Genomic DNA, 19,290 nt, shown 5'->3' with positions numbered 1-19,290 from the left:
ACGGGGCATTGTTTCCTGGTAATACCTCTGAGCAGTGCTCATCAGGACACCCGGCCCAGCAAGCATCACCAATGCCTCGGAATAAAATTAACGTTGGGGTTTAGTGAAGGCATCATCTTGAAAAATTAAAAATTAATTCACCCTCTGAGAAAGTTGTGCTGGGTTTGTGTGTGCATGTGCATACCACTGCCCTCTACTGGATGGAATTGGAACGTCTCAACTGTGTGTCATTGTCCCAGTATTGCTAACAGATTTTCCTTTAGTGTGTGTTTTTGCAGCAAGAGGAACTCAGCCCATTCAAAGGGGCTATTAAACTGCCTTGCATGAACAAGAGATCCTCTATACCATCTTCTCCACCCCTCATCAGGTATCGTGGATGTTGCTGGAGCTGTGTTGGAGAGGCAGGGGGCAGAGCACACTGCACTTTGATGATTCCTAGCTGGAATAATAATCCCCTGGGGGTTGTTCTACTCAGCACGGGCTTGTAACATCCCTGAGGCTGCTCTACTTTATGCGAAGGACCAACATGCAATGGTGGCATCCAGTCTCTGTATCCTGCGCTGAGCAGCACTCGGATGCACCCAAGAGTCAGGGCCCGAAATATTTAAAATGGTATTTATCATCCATTTGATTATGTTTCCCTGGCGGGAAGGAGCTGAGTTTGTGCCAGTTAGGTGGGGGATTTCAGACTGATTACGGAGGGCAAAGGGGGGATATGGTGTATGTGCATAGGCTGGATGTAACCTCACCTTGCAACTGGAGCACCGAACACAAACGATGAGGTTTTAGAAGGAGGAAACCCAGTCTTTCACCTCTCTTCCGCCATCCCAGAGCCGTGTCTCTATCACCACTTGAACTCCCTACGCTCAGAGGATGAGAGCTTTGCCGCAAGCCCTGTACCAGAAAAATAGATATTTCCTTGGTAATAACAGATTCCAAAGGGTAATTTTATTGATTTATTAAAGCGACGGCATGCTCATTATGCTAACGGGCCATCCCAGGATGATTCCTGCCGCGATTGTTCCCTGTAGTCAGCCAGATCAAATTTCAGCCAGCCGTGGAGCGTCTCCAGCGTGGCTGCATTATCATACGGATGCAATCTCCAGACAGATTGCCCCGTCTGGGAGGAAGTAATGATTGCCATGAGTGGAGTCGCAGCAGGGATCTAACAATGGATTAAGCAAAACAAACTTTAGCGCAATGGAAAACATGGGCTGGGGGGAGGAGGAGAGGAGGAATCCAGGAGGATGGAGACTGCTCCTATGTCTCTTCCAGGGACTGCTTTGACCTTGGTGTCACCGATTCCAAGGCCAGAAGAAACCTCTGCGATCAGCTGGTCTGACCGTCTGCTCAGACACTGCTCCCTTCCCCAGACCTGGAGAAGAGCGCCGAGTAGCTCGAAAGCACGTACCTTCCACCAGTTGAAGGAAGTTGGTCCATTAAAAGTTATGACCTCACCCGCCTTCTCTCTCTCAGAACACAGGCCAAGGCATTGCGCCCTGTAATCCCTGCATCAAACCAATAACTTCCGCTTGAGCTAGTGTGAATGTAAAGGCTCCAAGTGATGGAGCATCCACCCTGTCCCTTGGTATGTGCTCCAAGTGTTGCTCCAATGTCCATGACACCAGGATGTTCAGCACACGGAGAGGAGCTGGTGGAGAAGCATAAACTAGGGGGAGCCTAGGCCTTACCTCAGCCGGCTAAGACATGAAAGCTACAACTTGCCTTGTCCACACGAGGCTATTAATGTGGTTCTGATTTATGCCACATGGGCTGACACACCAGGGATTGAACCAGGGACCATCAGAGCTAAAAGCACAAATGAGCTAAATCTTTATCATTTGGGATGATTTAGTTGGGATTGGTCCTGCTTTGAGCAGGGGGCTGGACTAGATACCTCCTGAGGTCCCTTCCAGCCCTGATATTCTATGATTCTATTACTGTAGCAACACATATCTCCTGTAGCGTATACCCAGGAGGCGAGGGGGCTGCAGTATGCCCTCACCAATGGGGTACGTCGACGTGACTCACGAGTCAACTCTCCTGGAGTTCTTACCTCTATGCAGGTTATTTACACAGAGGGGAGAATCTGCCCCTACGCACTGAACGCTGCTGTAGACCTAGGGCTTGTCTACATGGGAGAGTTATACCAGTATAACTATACTATATAGATACTCAATATAGTGATAGCAGTATAAATGCCCATGTGGACACACTTTGTTGGGTGTGGCTCCTTTTGTTTGTTGCTTAAACCCCTTTCAAAGTGGCACAAGCTAAACAAAAAAAAGACCCTCATATTTCAGAATAAGGGTGTCCACCTGGGGAGTGGGATGGGGTCTAGAAACCCCCCATTGGCCAGGAAAGGGTTAACGAGCTGCTGTGGGCTCAGCCAGCCCCGCCCCCGCTACCTCTGCAGTGGATGTCAGACTTGCAGGGAGGGCTGAAAAGGGGGAGAGGCCAGCTCAGCGAGGGGCAGAGGGGAGCAGATCTCCAGCGCTCGCTGCCAGACCCTCCCGGTGAGAAGGTAGGTCTGAGGTGGGACTTTTGTTTCATGACACCTGACCAAGGACTTGGTGGCGGTTTGTCCCAAGCCCAGGAGCGACCCAGGTCACAGGGCGTTATATTGCATAACAATATTGGTTTAAATTCACCTCTTAGCTTATACTGGTGCAACTTTTCTGGGTGGATCCATAGATTGGAAGCCCAGAAGGGCCCACTGTGACCATGTAGCCGACCAGCATAACACAGGCCAAAGAGAGAGAAAACCCCACCTTGATGGCTCTCTGGCAGGGCTTCTCGAACTGGGGGTCGGGACCCCTCAGGGGGTTGCGAGGTTATTACATGGGGGTTGCGAGCTGTCAGCCTCCACCCCAAACCCTGCTCTGCCTCCAGCATTTATAATGGTGTTAAATATATTAAAAAAGTGTTTTTAATTTATGGGGGGGTGTCGCATGCAGAGGCTGGCTATGTGAAAGGGGTCACCAGTACAAAAGTTTGAGAACCACTGCTCGACGGCATGCTTCCCATTTGCAGGTGTCCATCTTCTCCAGTAAATGCTCCTAGAACTCACTTCAGGGGCTTGGACAATCACAGTGCCAGGAACTGGAACCTCTCTCCATGTATGTCACAGGGTGAGACTAGACTGGATCAGGACGTGTGTGTTGCAGCTCTCTGCCTTCATCCACCTTTCAGCCCCCGAAAAGCCTCACAGCCGTACAAGCAAATAACATCCTCTGTAGTAATAACCGTCACAGGTAGAGTAAGATGAAAATAAAATGACACGAGGATGCTCCCCGCCCCCAGAGCGTGCACATTTTCACTGTTGTTAAGTTGCTTGAATTTCATTTGCACAGCGGGATATGTCCCCAGTCCCACCAGAGAGCCAGTGATATGAGCAAGCTGACTTCAAAGCATGCCGTTTAGCCGTGCAGAACAGCAGTATCTAGCCAGGATACATGTATTTCTGTATCTCCCAGCCATGAATGACAGATTTCCTCGCCCCGTTTCAGACAGATGTGTAAATAAACCGAAGTGATAATCAACAACATACCTAGGGAGCCGGCAATCAAATAAGGCATAGTCCACGAGGAACCCGAGCACATTGGAAGCTGCTTGGCTTGTAATTTTTGTTGAGATCAGCTAATACTTCAGCTGTTGTCTGGCTTCTGGCGCCAGGTCAGTCTGGTCTTTGCATCGATTTTCAGACGTGTGCACCCCAAAGTATTTAGGGGTTTTCTCCCCATGCCAGTAAACACCAACCCAGACCTGCCTGCAAAGACTTCCTGATCCTTGTCAACATGTGGAGAAGCAGTGGGCTGAACTCACCGTTAAGATGCTGCAAATCTGGACTAACTCCCCTGATTTCAGTGTAGACTGTTTAGGAAATGGCGTAGTAATCAAAGATGGGGAAGCCTAGAGCCGGTGGAACTATTAAGTGCAGACAATTTGTTTGCAGAACTTGGCCTTTTAGTCTTGCTATGAAGCGATGAGGATTTCGCGTGAAGCCATTTCTATTGGAACCTCTGGGATACTCTGTGAAGCATTGGTGGTAGCAATCTCTGTGTGCTTGATGTTTGTAATTCCTCATTCAACTTGTGAGAGGGGTTACCCAAGTCACATGGTATGCTTGCTCGTCTCTGATTGGATGTCCCACTTCCTGACTTTACAAATGTATGTTGATTTGATCTATGACGTGTTTGAGAGGTGGGATGATCTAATGGTTAGAGCCCAGCCTAAGTGTTCTGTGTGACCTCAGGCAAGTTACTTAGCCTCTCTGTGCCTCAGTTTCCCATCAAGCCAACAGAGATAATAGCACTTCTCTGCCTCACAGGGGTGTTGTGAGGTTAAATACATTAAAGATTGTGAGGTGCTCAGATACTCTGGTGATGGGAGTCATACAGGCACCTAAGATAGTGAATGAGGCTGGGCTTCATAACAGCCCTATCTCATTTAAGGCTCAAAACTGCACACTCGAAGAGGCAGTGCTTTAGAAGAGCCTTTGCCTCAGTAAGGCATCGAGCTCGATGCACATTTTTTTTTTAACCAAAGCTGTTTTCAGTGAGAAACGCAGATTTGGTGACACTGAAATGTTTCACAAATTTGTGCTGATTTCATCAAATTGTTTTGACTGGAAAAATAAAAAAATTCTGAAAAAATCAAAATGTTTTGTTTTAGCATTTTCAGAGCAAAACACTTCAATTTCTTTGGTTCAGCATGACCCTGCATTTAGAAATTTCCTGTAATTTTATTTTTAAAAAATTAAAAATGTGAAAGAATGCTCAAAATCTAAACCAAACGTTTTTTTCCTGATTTTTTTCAGAACTGCCCGTCAACCAAAAAAATCGATTCTTCACACAGCTGCTACGGAAGACCCCTTGTCTCAGTGAGTGTATATGTTGTGCAGCGCAATCTACCACTGTAGTGCAAATGGTGCCAAAGGACAGAATGTCTTTGTGTTTGTTTTTTGCAAGCCTAATGTAAGAAACACCCTGCGAAAACACTATGTTAAAAGAACGTTAAGCCTGAGATTTTCAATGGGGATTTACTTCTCCCGGGTACTGGACTGCCCGTCCCCTTAGGCAGCTTTGAAAATCTCATTCCAAGTTTGCAAACCGAAGCACTGAAAAGTCAGGCGACATTTAGCTCTCCTCCTTGTGCCTGTACAATAGACAACCTTTAATGACGTGGTCGCATGCTGGTTTTAACTGCAGGGCCCCTGCCGCATTCAGTGCGCCGTTTGGATGGAATACAGGGAGTTAGGCAGCACTTCAATATTTTTCATCCTCCCTATCGAAAATGTCAGGCCTCGCGGCATTCATTACACACTGCCGCGTCCTTCATCATGTGCCATCCAACTTCTGCCACCAGGCAGTGGTCCATAATTGAAGCCAGTGGGCCTCATTCTGCACTCTCGGGCACCAGTTTTATACTCACTTAACTCCACTGATCACAATGGCTTTACTTCTGATTACCACTAGTGTAAGTGAGAGGAGAATCCAGCCCTGTGTCCTAATACATATGCAGTAGTGGGCATAGTTCAGGTTGCGTGGGCATTACCTGGGCCTTGGGGTGACATTTCCTGACTTGGGAGTGCTTCACTTTCTAAACATAGTATACTTTCCATGTCGTCTTTTTGTACAGAACACGAAGAGACCATGGAACGGGCATGGACACACACACAGACACACACACAGAGGAGACAATGGACCAGGTCCTCAGCTGGCGTGAATCTGACCACACTCCAGTGGCGCTCCACTGACTTATACCCATGAGAATCTGGACCAGCGACTCTTCCGAGACTGGGGTCCCCATATGTCTCTGTCCATTGTGTGTTCTGTGGTATGGCAGACTGTGCCTTTAAGGGTTGATGGAGAGTCCGGGCAGGGCTGCGAGAAGCTCTTGTTGTGCTCGGGTGGTTGGAACCAGACAGAACAGAGCAGAGTTCTTGTGAGCTCCCTACATACTGAGTGATCCCTGAGAGTCACATCCTCTGCCCGGCCTCTCTGTCTCCCCCCCTGAAAGCGCAGGAGATTGCCTTTGCCTTTACAGCCTTGTCTCCCCTCCCTCCACGATTTCTCCTCGCCCTCCACTTTTTATCTTCTGCCTCCTGCCAATCAGCAGGCGTTTAATCCCCTCTTTCCACCAGCCCTGGGGGCAGCCTGGGAAGTGTTATCTGATGCCCTTGAGACAAGGACTTCTCACCATCCCCCTGCGATTCTCCACCCTCTCCAGTTACCGAGAAGGGCGCACACTCTTCCAGCTGAGCGCAGCTCCCTTAGCATAATGACGCTGCCATGCTTGTTAGGCTGTTCCCCCTCCAGCTGACCTGAGGGTGCATGCTGCATAACAATGTAAACTGCAGGGAAGCCGCTGTGCAGAGAGTACAGGCCTCCGGTGCTGGTGCTAGCCCACCGGGGGCCCTAAGAAGGAATATTTTGGGGCCCCCCCACAACACACACTAATAATTAATAGGCACCCCCCCTTGAGCTGCTCGGGGCCCTAAGCAATCGCTTCGTCTGCTTACACCTAGTGCCTTATGGATCATCCACAGCCGGTTCAGCTGGTGGCTCCGCAAATGCCAAACAGCTCCAGCATCGCCCCTTTGCCCTCCGAAATTCCAGGCCACTCCCAGCCCGCCGGGGATTTTGGGTTTCTTGGCTGAAGAAGGCATAGAGAAAAGCGGGTCCTGTGTTTCCTGGAGGGTTGTTTGTGGGGCGGTGAATCTGGTTCAGGATGTCAGCCAAGCGCTAGAGCTATTGCTGGGGCAGTTTGATGGAAAGCAGAGTTTAGTCACCTAGGGGGTGACAGCCATTTAGGAGGCTGTGCTGTCTCGCCCAACCCTGCCCCGCTCAGAATGGGAGGCTCAAAGTGGAGAGCTCGCTGTTGGAGAGTTTCCCATGGAAGGAACCAAGCTGGGAAAGAAACGGACCTTCCGCTCACCAGCACTAGCTAGACTTAAATAACCAAGAGCACAGTAGGCTGGGCTAACTCAGAGGGCGGCTTTGTGTGAGCAAGCGTGTGCCTGGCGGACAGATCCCTCCAGGGATCCATCTCTCTCATGCTTTGGCAGCACTCAGATTGCTTGGCAGGCCGATAAACTCTCATTGAATTGAAGGAAAGCACCAGGCTGCAAGTCATTGGGAAGAACAGATGAAACCCAGCATGGAGCTAGTCCCCAGACCTGTGTCTCGTGCAGGTACCTCGCTGCGGGGAATTGTGCAAAGCTAAGGCAGGCTCTTGCCAGATCCGGGATCAGTGAGCATCAACTCGAGCTGGACACCAGGATGCACAAAGAGCACAGTTCAAACCCAGAGGCGAGCTCCCAATGCAACAGGAGAGACGGAGAGGCATTCCCTCTCCCAGCAGCTCTGGGAGACTCTGTAAGTACGTGAGAACAGCCATACTGGGTCAGACCAATGGACCAATGTCTTGTCTTCTGACAGTGGCCAGTGCCAGATGCTTCAGAGGGAATGAACAGAACAGGGCAATTATTGAGTGATCCATCCCCCGTCACCCAGGACCAGCTTCTGGCAATTGGAGGTTTAGGGGCACCCAGAGCATGGGATTGCATTCCTGACCATCTTGGCTAATAGCCATTGGTGGACCTGTCCTCCATGAACTTTTATCATTCTTTTTTTAACCAAGTTATAGTTTGGCCTTCACAGCATCCCCTGGCAATGAGTTCCACAGGTTGACTCTGTGTTGTGTGAAGTAGTACTTCCTTATGCTCAGAGATGGCCCATGCCTGCAGATAGTTTGTGTGGGGGGAGGGGGCAGAGTGAGGGCAGCCGGCTTCAGCAGTGTTACTGAGCGTGCTCAGTACAAGTCAAGCAGCAAATCTGGAGGGGGGCACATGACCTCCCCCACGCAACACCTCTGCTTATGTTTGTTCTAAACCAGCTGCCTATTAATTTCATTGAATGACCCCTGGGATGGATGGGACGGATGATACTTCCCTACGCACCTTCTCCACACCATTCATGATTTTATAGGCCTCTATCAGATCCCCTTTAGTCATCTCTTTTCTAAACTTTTTAATCACATGGAAACTGTTCCATACTCCTAATCATTTTTGTTGCCCTTCTCTGTACTTTTTCCAATTCCAGTAAATCATTTTTAAGATGGGGTGACCAGAATTGCATGCAAAACTCAAGGTGTGGGTGTACCATGAACTCCAGGAGCTGGGGCTTTTCGAAAAGCACCAGCTATCCTGAGAGGCACCATCAAATCACGAGAAAGTGCCTCAGACTGTCAGGAATCATAAGAGACGCCATATTGAACAGTGAGAGATGGTGGATACGGCACCGCACTGCGTAGCAGCCAGCCCGCGGATTGAGAGTGGACAATGGTGACAAATGGGCCCAGAGGATCAGGCTCAAATAGAGTTTGTAACCCTCTCCTGGGCTGGCACAGTGATCGCTGACAGATACCCAGGGGTGTCTGGTACTTAGTTGCAGGTGTTGCCAAGGCGTCTCGCTTGGCACGCCATCGGTGTCTCATTGCACTGAATTGTGTGGACGTGCATGACGGAGGCGTGTGTGTGAGCATGTCCGTGCATGTGAGAGGCGTACGGGTCTGCATGGAAGTGCACCCATGAGTGTGTGTAACTAGGGGTGCGTGTGGGTGTGAAACGCGGCACACTGTGTCAGCGTGACTGGGCGTGCCGTGGCTCGGTGTGCACGCATAAGCGTGTACTTGCATGTGCAAAAGCAGGTGTATGAAGGAGGGGGGCATAGGCCAACACCAAGCGGCTCTTCACTTTGCTCGGCCCCCAGCGCTGAGGGCAGGGAGTTCAGAGGGGGAAGGACGTGTCCCCTTGGCCGCCACGGTTCCTGTCAATGTGGAGGTAAGAGTGGGAAGCAATCACCTCTGATCTGATACAGGCCGTCCCCTGGGAGAGATGAACTGCGACACTTCATAACGGGGACGATAATTCATGCTGAATTACGATGGTTCCCTATGAAATTACCCATTACGTCCGCCCCAGGAAGCGCAGGTGATTGATGTTATTGCAGAGCCGAGCCAGAGCGATTGGGCTTGTCTCTGGTGCTGTAAAATGCAGCCTGTTAACTTGCCCTGCGCAGCTGAGAGATTCAGGGAGATGCCCCCAGCCCCCTCCCATCCTGCCAGCCCCTCCAGACCTGTTCCGGCTGCCTTCTCTAAGCCTTCCCCCATCAGACACCACCTGGCTTCCTTCTGGGCCCGGCCCTCCTTCTCCAGCCCCTCCGTTGCACCTGGGCCTCTCCAGGCCCCAGAAATCCAGGTGGTTGCGCCTATGACATCGCTGACTCAGCCGCGTCCCCACCAAGTGTTATCCCTGCCTGACACCTCTCCTCTTAGAAAGGGGCTGCCTGAGACCAGACCCCAGCATCCTCCTCCTCACGACCTTCCTCCCACATGCGCCTTCTCTGAGCTCTGTTCCCCGTCGGTTTGCCCCTCCCCTCCTCCAAATGTCACAGCTCTGCCTCCCCACTAGCATCTAAAAAACCAACAACTTCCATTTAGGCTGGGTGTGTCACAAGGCTGAGAGAGCAGCAAAGGGTCCTGTGGCACCGTATAGACTAACAGATGTATTGGAGCATGAGAGGACACAGAATGATGAGTCCAAAGGTTTGTGGGGTAAGAAGTGCCTGAAATGGCCATGCTGTATTGTTACGGGTGTTACAGAAGCGCTTAGAGGCCCCAATCACGATCCCATTGTGCAGGGTGCTGTACAAACTCATGCAGTGCTTAATTTGTAATGAAAGAGGGGTCGGGGCTCAAGCAATTTTTTTACTTTCATAACTGATGCAGCAAGCCCAGAGGTGCCGGGGCTGTGAACTGCCAAGCCCAGAGGTGCCGGGGTTCAGCCCTGGCACACCTTGGCACAAATTAAGCACTGAACGCATGGTAAGAGACAGCCCCTGTGCTGAAGAGTTTGTGAGGGTGAGAAGAAATTATTAACCCAGTTTCACAGACTGGGAAAATAAGGCACAGAGAAATTAAGTGACTTGCTCAAGATCACAGGGAAACCGTCAGTGGAACGGAACCCAAATCTCAGCCTAATGCAGGGGTTGGCAACCGTTCAGAAGTGGGGTGCCGAGTCTTCATTTATTCACTCTAATTTAAGGTTTCACATGCCAGTCATACATTTTAACATTTTTAGAAGGTCTCTTTCTATAAGTCTATAATATATAAGTAAACTATTGTTGTATGTAAAGTAAATAAGGTTTTTAAAATGTTTAAGAAGCGTCATTTAAAATTAAATTAAAATGCAGAGCCCCCCGGAGTGGTGGCCAGGACCCAGGCAGTGTGAGTGCCACTGAAAAGCAGTTTGTGTGCCGCCTTTGGCATGCGTGATGTGTGCCATAGGTTGCCTACCCCTGGCCTAATGTTTTCGCCTAAAGCCCATCCTTCACTGCTGGGACTATGTCTCTGCGTAATGTAAAGGAGCGGAGAGGAGAGTGTTCCGCTCTCTGCACCTTTAAATGTCTGGTGGCTCCCTGACTTTCTGCTGCAGAGGCGCGGGGAGGGGAAGGCTCTGTACCCATCAGTTTGTGGTTATGAACGCGGTATGACGGTCAAGATGGATGGGTGTGTATGGGCAGAGATAGCTGGATGTGCATGAAGGTAGATAGATAGATGGTTACTGAGCCACACTCTAGTCTCCTTCACACGGAACCTTTTCGTTGGTTCTTTTTAGGGTTCCCTAATCTGGTAACTGCCGCCCACACTGGATGTGCATAGCTTGCTCTGGGAGGAAGAGACTCAGAGCAGCCACGAAGAAACGCTGATGGCTAATCTTTGCAAGAATCTTTCCCATGCTATTTTTCCCCTACTGTTACTCGCACCTTCTTGTCAACTGTTGGAAATGGGCCATCCTGATTATCACTACAAAGTTTTTTTTCTCCTACTGATAATAGCCCACCTTAATTGATTAGTCTCATTATAGTTGGTATGGAAACACCCATTTTTTCATGTTTTCTGCGTGTATATATATATCTCTCCCTACTGTATTTTCCACTCCATGCATCCGATGAAGTGGGTTTTAGCCCATGAAAGCTTATGCCCAAATAAATTTGTTAGTCTCTAAGATGCCACAAGTTCCCCTTGTTCTTCCCAAGGAGGTTTTAGTTACCGTCAATATTTCTGAGCCCGGCTCCACGGATGGCAGTCATTTTGTCATCAGAGCCAGGGTCGAGCTAGCCCTATGTCTTGTCACTGAGCGTGGCCAGCAGCAGATCCTTCCTAGGAAGGTGTAACAACCCCGGGCCAGGCAGATGTGGGAGAACCCCTCTCCTCTGACGCTGTCTCAGGAACTAGGACCAATGGCTGAACGTTTGCCTTTCAGCCAAGCAAAACGTGCAACGGAGCAAAGTTCCCCAGAGATGGGGTTATGTTACAAGCTCTGGCGTATACGCAGCTTCATCAAACAGTCCGTGAGCCTCCCAGATTTCTCAAGCATGTCTGGGGACCGAATCACAAGTGGGCCTGGGCCAGTCACGTAATTGAATGAACTGTTGGAAGGCACTCAGATACTAAGGTGATGAGCACGGTATAAGAACCTATATGGAAACAACCCAGGGTGTATATGGACCACTGTCCCCTAGTGGATAGAATGAGAACTATGCAACTACCCCGCTGTTCTGCATAGCTCTCATGTGGTAACCACAACTAGACTCATTGATTATAAGGCGGGAAGGGACCACTGTGCTGATCTAGTCTGATTTCCTGTACAGCGCAGGCCCTAGGACTCCCCCGCATTAACTCCTGATTGAGCTAGAGCAGATCTTTTAGAAAAACATCCAACCTTGATTTCAAAATTGCCAGTGATGGAGAATCTACCACAACTCTTGGTAAATTGCTCCAGTGGTTAATTATCCTCACTGTTAGGTCCATCCCAGCAAGTTTACCTACCACTTTGACCTCCTGGCCACTAGGTGCTCTGGCAGGTAGGATTTGCCCTCTGCTCTGCACTCCTGCATTTTGGATCTTCTACACACAGGCCAGAAAGGGGAAGAGTTTGCACAGGTCCATCTGCCTCCTCCTGGTGCCACTGGCCAACACCTGGGGACCACAGCCCCTCTGCTCTGCTGCTTCTGCCACACCAGGGGGAAAGCTCTGGGAAAGAATGAATGAGAAGCCAGGTGCCTCAGATCCAACTATTTAATTCAAGGGAAAGGAGTGAAGTGGGGAATAAGCGCTGGAAGTAAATCAAATAAAAATTCACCACAGCACTGCCTTTTCATTTGACGATTTTGGGGCCGTTCATAAATTTGCATATTTAATTAAATGCCACGAGCAAATGACTTTCCATTAGACACCGAGATCGTTATTGCACATCACAAGGCTCCTGCGCTCCTTCTTTGTGGGCAAGGCTCCCTTGACATTCAAGAAAGCAATGGAAGCACATTTCCGAGGCTTTCAATTTTGTGTTGAGCGAGCAAAGCACTGAGCTTTTAGAATGTATTTATTTTAAAAAGAGGCCTCTGTAGCGTTCCCCTTCTCCTCCCAGGGATGTCTGTGAAAGCTCACATCTGAAAAGGGGGAAGAAACAAAAAATAACCGAAGAGATAAAGGAAGGAGAGGAAAAAAGGTGGAGGGTAGGGACCACAAAAGGCCGGTGCAATACACCCTTCACTTTCACCTGGTCCAACCTAAGAGCTGATCTCAGGTTGGTTTGGGGATTACAGATCTACTTGTGACAGGGATTCCTGGCAACATGTTCCCTCCACCGTACCCAGTGTGGTCCCTTGATAGGGAAATTAGCATTCAAGCACAGGAGTGAGATGCTGTTTTATGGAAATTGAGGTCACCCAGAGGGAAGGCATTACAGCACTTTACCAGCCTTCTACGGCGCTAACCAGAGCACGTGTCATTTCTAATCTTAGTCTTCGCCTTGTTCCTGTGGATCAACTTCACTGCATTAAGTGCATTGGGGCAGTCGCGTTTGACTCCAGCTGTGACCTTTCCCCTCCTGATAGCCTGGAAAAATCCACTCTTCTCTTTCATCTCCTGTTAAGAAAAGTGCATTGTTGTTTCTTCAAATCAGTTGCATTAGACTCGCACCACTGTGCAGAGTGGAAGGGCTGTATATCGGTTAGAGCCGGAGGGAGTTGTGTAACATAACTTAGCTATTGGCATAGAAAGTACGCTTATTAAGTTTGCAGATGATACCAAACTGGAAGAGATTGCAACTGCTTTGGAGGATAGGGTCATAATTCAAAATGATCTGGACAGATTGGAGAAATGGTCTGAGGTAAACAGGATGAAGTTTAATAAAGACAAATGCAAAATGCTCCACTTAGGAAGGAACAATCAGTTTCATACATACAGAATGGGAAGAGACTGTCTAGGAAGGAGTATGGCAGAAAGGGATCTAGGGGTCATAGTGGACCACAAGCTAAATATGAGTCAACAGTGTGATGCTGTTGCAAAAAAAGCAGACGTGATTCTGGGATGCATTAACAGGTGTGTTGTGAGCAAGACACGAGAAGTCATTCTTCCTCTCTACTCTGCACTGGTTAGGCCTCAACTGGAGTATTGTGTCCAGTTCTGGGCACCACATTTCAAGAAAGATGTGGAGAAATTGGAGAGGGTCCAGAGAAGAGCAACAAGAATGATTAAAGTTCTAGAGAACATGACCTACGAAGGAAGGCTGAAAGAATTGGGTTTGTTTAGTTTGGAAAAGAGAAGACTGAGAGGGGACATTATAGCAGTTTTCAGGTATCTAAAAGGGTGTCATAAGGAGGAGGGAGAGAACAAGAAGCAATGGGCTTAAACTGCAGCAAGGGAGGTTTAGATTGGACATTAGGAAAAAGTTCCTAACTGTCAGGGTGGTTAAACAATGGAATAAATTGCCTAGGGAGGTTGTGGAATCCCCATCTCTGGAGATATTTAAGAGTAGGTTAGATAAATGTCTATCAGAGATGGTCTAGGCAGTATTTGGTCCTGCCACGAGGGCAGGGGACTGGACTCGATGACCTCTCGAGGTCCCTTCCAGTTCTAGAATCTATGAATCTTTGAATAAACATCCGGGGGCCCTGTGTATAAATGAGGATGGGGTGGTGCCCTCTAGTGGCTGGAGTGACAAACAGGCTCTGGAACCTACAACTACTAGCAGGAAAAGGAATTCTCTGTAGCCTTTGCTTCTGGAGGTGAATATGGTCCATGGATTGGGACTCTGGAGAGCTGGGGGGTGTATTCTCAGCTCTGCCACGGCCCTGTTGAGTGAACATGGGCAAGTCACTTCTCTGGTTTTCCCTCCCACCCTCTGTCTGTTTAGATTGTAAGCTGGGCAGGGGCAGCTGTATGTATATGTACAGCACCTGGCACAGTGGGACCCCAGTCTTGACCCCAGTCTAACTGGAGGGTAAGGGGGGCTCACTATGCTACTGTAATGCAAATAATTAAGAACAAGAAATGGGCTGTAGTTCTAACTGTGTTTGTGACTTTCATAGTCATTGTGTCTGCAGCAGGTAGATTTTGTTGCAGTTGGACTCCTGGGTCCCTAAGGCTGCCTCTGCCACAAAGCCACAGCACCTAAGGACGTGATGCCAAAGCAAAAAGCATTTAAGCGTGGTAATGTGCCTTTGGGATACATAAGGATAGACTCAAATCCCTTCCCCCCAAACACTTTGGCTGCTTATTTTTTCCATTTGAAATATTTGGTCCTCAATTCTCACCCCTTGTTGGTGAGGTCTTTGAAAGACCTGAACAACGATGGTACAAGAGGCTGTAACTAGCACTGGGAGAAAAAGACCAATTCTTTTTTGGTGGGAAATTTTTTTCCACCCCAAAAAAATTTCCCACAGAAATTGTTCATTTTGTACTCAAGTAACAGAGTTCACAGGTGTCTGGAAAGCTATAAGAACGACGTCTCGGGTTTGTGGCTGTGCTTGGTGACTGAATCCTGGTTACACTGGTAATGGACAGAGAACAGGAAGCTTGGACCTCGGGCTCAGTGTGGGGTTAGGTTGTTCTGTTTTCCTCGGAAGCCTCAGTCATTGGCTACCAAGTCAGAAGAGGGGAGGATGGACCTTGTGGGCTGAGCTGGGATCAGAACAATATGAGCCTGTGCACTAGGCCTAACAACTAGAGCTGATTGGAAAATGGGGTTTTCTTCATGCAGAAAAAAATGAGTTTATCAAAACATCAACATTTAAAATATTTTGGCTGAAAACCAAAATATTTTTATTCAAAATGCTGCCTCATGGGAGTTATAGTCTGGATACCTCATGCTCCCATTATCCCCTCCGAGTCAGACTCCCTGGTCAGATGCATCTCCCCCAGATTCACTACTTGGTAAAGGGTGGCGGTGCATGGCCATGGTGGATCCTGACTGAATTGTTGACCAACCCTCATAACAACTTGTCCCACTAAAGTGATAGCGATTAACTGGGCAGTTAGCATTTCACAGGGCTCTCTGTGCGTCCTTGTCTAGATTACAAACGATGCTAGTGTAGAGTGCAAGAAGCCTGCAGTGGTCGAGAAATCTGACAAGTTCCCCGTGGCTTAGTAGTTGCATGAGCCCTTCACCACAGAGAGGAGCTGAGCTGCTTTTTAGGAACTCCCAGGAGTCTTGGTAACAATGTGTTGTGGTTCTTACCAGCACCCTCCATAGCACACACAGGCAAATGTGTGAGTGTGCCTGATCCACCTGCTGGCACTAGGTCTCCTTCATCGCCCTTTGCTGGGTCTGGGATTCACACAGCATTGTCCATTGTGGTCACCAGCCGCTGCCGAAAGCATTTGGATTTCAACCGGGGGCCTATTGACACTGGGTTCTATTCCTGCTGGGCGACCTTGGGCACATCCCCTCTCTGCGCCTCCGTTTCCCCATCTCTAAAACGAGGGCAATGATACTGAGCTCCTGTGCAGAATACGTGGGGATGTGCTGATGTAAAGTGCTCTAGAAGAGCTAGGGATTATTATTATTAATGGACAATACGAGTTGTGTAGAGAGGCTGATGGACTCAGGAGGTGGCGGCCGCTCCGTGAAATATCTCCACCTCTAAGCTGAACAGGGTTGGGAATGACCCAAACCCTGTTACCGATCCATGGCTGTTTGGTGGCCTGTGAGGAACGAGTTGATGGTCACTGCCCTTGGCTAGCAGGAGTTCCCCTATTACAGCTGGCTCTTATTCATCTGAGTGCAGAAGCCAAGGGTTGAATGGGCCATGGAGACCGAATGCTGATAGAAGGCCCCTCCGGATCAAGGAGGCTGCTGTAGGAGGAAGTTGTGGCTAAATCCAGGGCTTCAGGGATGTCCAACAGATTTGCCCACTTAAGCAATAACCAAAGGAATAACACTTACTGGTCAAGACAATAGCAGACCAGCATGTTTGTTCACTCAATCCTTGTAATGGATCGGCCCTAGCAGCAAGCAGCCTCACTACTCCTTTGCTCTTTGAATAGTCCATCCAAACATCTCTCCTCCTCACTGTCTCTTGCCATGCTCCAGAGCTGCCTCTTAGTGTCTCGTCCCCACTGAGGTGTGGATCAGGTAAACGAGGGGAGATCTGTTTGAGTCTGCTCTTGACTTCGAGGGGAACCAGCTCTGATCTCTTTGGCGATGTTCTGAAGGCTTTTGGATCTCCAGCACTCACCTGGTTTGTGGGGCATGGCTGATCTCGCCGGGCTGCCTTTGGAAGGAGAAATGAGTAAGACTAGGGAGCGTTACATTTTAGAGATCTCCAAACATCCGACACTGAACAGACACTTCTTCCCAGCCTGGCATCGTCTTTTCCAGAGAGACTTTCTCCCCTGCCCCTGCCCGTGGATGAAATTTTCTCCCCCCAACTTTCAGGTCCTTGATCTTCCTCCCACGGTAGCCAGTTAGTCCCATTGAACAAGGAAGGCATGCCACCCTCAGAGAAGGCCCCTCCTGCCTTCTCCTGTTCGGGCTGCTTAGCAGCAACAGCAGGAGGTCGAAATGTTTCATCCAGCCATGTTCGCTGGCCTCCCCGCAGCTGGCCTTTGTCTGTCACTGTCCATGCGCTCCTATCGCAGTGAGTGTCCAGCCGGCGAAAGGGCGAAGTGTCCTGGAACTGATAACGCTGCAATCTGATTGCTGCCCTGACAATGACCCGGTGTCACGGCTGCTTTGCGATAACTCTTCCGAGTGCAGAAGACAATCCTGTCCGTTGTGGTGTCAACCCAGATGTACAGGGCTTTCGCCATGGCTGCTGTCCCCCTCCTCCTCCCCCGCCTCAGCCCCTGTCCTACCGTCACTGTGGGAGATCGACGTGGTGGGATGCATGCGTCCCGAGCTGCTGCTGAACGGAAATCACCCTGTCCTGCGACGTCCCCTCAGACAGAAAACAACCTCATTTGTCAGTACTCCTCTCTTTGCCCCTTCCACAGTCTGCCCCTCAGGACCCAGAGTGGGAGGCTCCCAAGGGGACGTGTCGCACCATGCAATGCTCTTGTGCTGTCGCCTGCAGATTGTGGCCAACTGGTTTTTGCGTTGGCTCCTCCAGAGTTCAGGGATTTTCAAAGCTCAAGAGAAACGGCAAGGACATGTTTCATTGATCAGTGAGTGCAGGCAATGGAAGAGACGCCCAGCCTGTATCCTCAGGTTCCTTTCTGGACAGTCATAAAGCAGTCCTGGGCAGGCTCCTCTTTGCGTTTGCAAACCCTGCCCTAGCTGGGTGCGCACGAGGGCTCACCAGATGTGCTGTCCGCAGATGTGGCACCACTGGGAGCCAGGGCTGTGGCAATGCCCAGCAGCCTGGGACTTTGGAGAGCCTGAAGGCTTTGAAGCCCAAGTCACAGGTCCCCCTAAACCAGGAACAGATGTGTCTTGCAGACAGCTCTGTGGGTTAATAGATGCAGGCTCCGGAGGAACAAGGTGGAAGGCAGCTCTGGGGTAATAGACCCCTCCCAGCAGCACTCCAGTCCTTAGCACCCTCCCTTGTCAACCCTGGACTGCCCGCATGAGGCCTCTTCCGCAGGAGCTGTTGGGGGTCTCAGCTGGGTAGAGAAGCATCCAGCCTCCCAGGCAATCCTGGCCCAGCCCATGAGGCTTAAAGGGCTTTGCATTAATGTTTGATATCACGTGGAAACAAAAGCCATTATGAATTGGTTCCGGGGCAAGTGACAAAAATGCTTGTCCTAGCAGATGCTCGGATCCCACGTCTCTTATATGAGGCTTGGGCCCCAAACGGCGCTAACCAAATGTTTACTGAAGAAATAACAGCCAAGAATGTGGAATGATATTTACAAGTTGTTCTTTTCCTAATGCTGCTGGAGAGACACGTATTAAATTGGTTCTTAGGATGCGTATGACACTACAGGGAGCCGGGTATAATAAGACACTGTGATCATAAAAACCAGCTTCACACGCTCATAAAGGAATCTGACTCTCTCTAGAGTTTGTCACCAGGGACTATGCATTGGATTTTTTTTTTATCCATTACTATACTATTTCATGAGATGGCTGCATCTGATGGAGGTCTCTTAGTTACAGTCAAAGCTGAAGAAAACTCATCAGCCCAGACTCTGAGCTGAGCCGCTCAGACATGGGGAGGAAAGGTCTTTGCATGCCATCTTTGCAGCCTCCCTACATTTGGTAGGTGCCTGGGCACTTTCTGGTGTATGGTATATGTTTGAGCAGCCCCAAGGGCTTTACAAACATCAATGAAGTAAGAGTCAAAACCTGCTTGTGAGGTTGGCAATGTCATCTCCAGTTTATAGTTGGGGACACTGAGGCACAGTTGCCCCACAGGTCACGCAGTAAGTCTATGTTGAGGACCAAAATAGGACCCAAAGTCCACTGGTGGCAGTGGGGAGTCTTTCCACTCATATCACTGGGCTGTGGATCAGGTCCCCTGGCTCCCAGCACTTGCCAGAGCAATATGCCCCTCTGCCCTCTCTTAACCTTTGTGCCTTGAATAGACTGAAACAGACAGAGCTTGACAGACAGAGTATTGCTCACTGTGTCTCATTGATGAGGGGGATATCAGAACTGGAGGAGGACCTAAAATAACATCAGTGAATATGCTCTGTTTGTGCTCCTTTTGGGTCTCTTCCCCCTCCCCGCAAGACTCTAGTGAATGAGTTTTCCAGCAAGCATGTTCGGGGAAGTAAAGAAATCCAAGTGATTGTACAAGAATCTTCATGGAAAGTGTTTGCCTTTGAATCCTGATTGGTTCAACTTAATTTACAGTCAAGGAACAAAAACAAATACCATGGGATCTGTGTATCCAATAGGAATAACCACATCTGCTTGCATTTTGAATACTGGCCTCAATGTGCTTTTAAAATCTATAGCTCAAGGAGTATTTGAATAACAAGCAAAGGCGAGAAAAC

At 49.3% G+C, this 19,290-nt stretch overlaps 1 protein-coding gene across 6 annotated transcripts in view; it reads left to right on the top strand.

The window, feature by feature from the left end:
- The window catches only part of LOC123370720, a 168,965-nt gene that overhangs the window by 34,999 nt on the left and 114,676 nt on the right, over window positions 1-19,290 (top strand). For 3 of the 6 annotated variants that reach the window (XM_045017459.1, XM_045017458.1, XM_045017456.1), the window contains 3 exons: window positions 3,034-3,254; window positions 4,820-4,882; window positions 5,641-6,378. In XM_045017459.1, the coding sequence (XP_044873394.1) occupies window positions 3,034-3,254; window positions 4,820-4,882; window positions 5,641-5,771 (415 nt within the window). In that variant the 3' untranslated portion in view covers window positions 5,772-6,378. Of the gene's footprint in view, window positions 1-3,033; window positions 3,255-4,819; window positions 4,883-5,640; window positions 6,379-19,290 lie in introns of those variants that run through there. The other 3 variants (XM_045017460.1, XM_045017461.1, XR_006579518.1) reach the window with 2 other exon arrangements.

Source organism: Mauremys mutica, chromosome 5, assembly GCF_020497125.1.
Source record: "Mauremys mutica isolate MM-2020 ecotype Southern chromosome 5, ASM2049712v1, whole genome shotgun sequence".
In the NCBI taxonomy this organism is placed as follows: Eukaryota; Metazoa; Chordata; order Testudines; family Geoemydidae; genus Mauremys; species Mauremys mutica.
The sequence above is the reverse complement of the archived record's forward strand: the minus strand, read 5'-3'. Positions and strand labels throughout refer to the sequence as shown.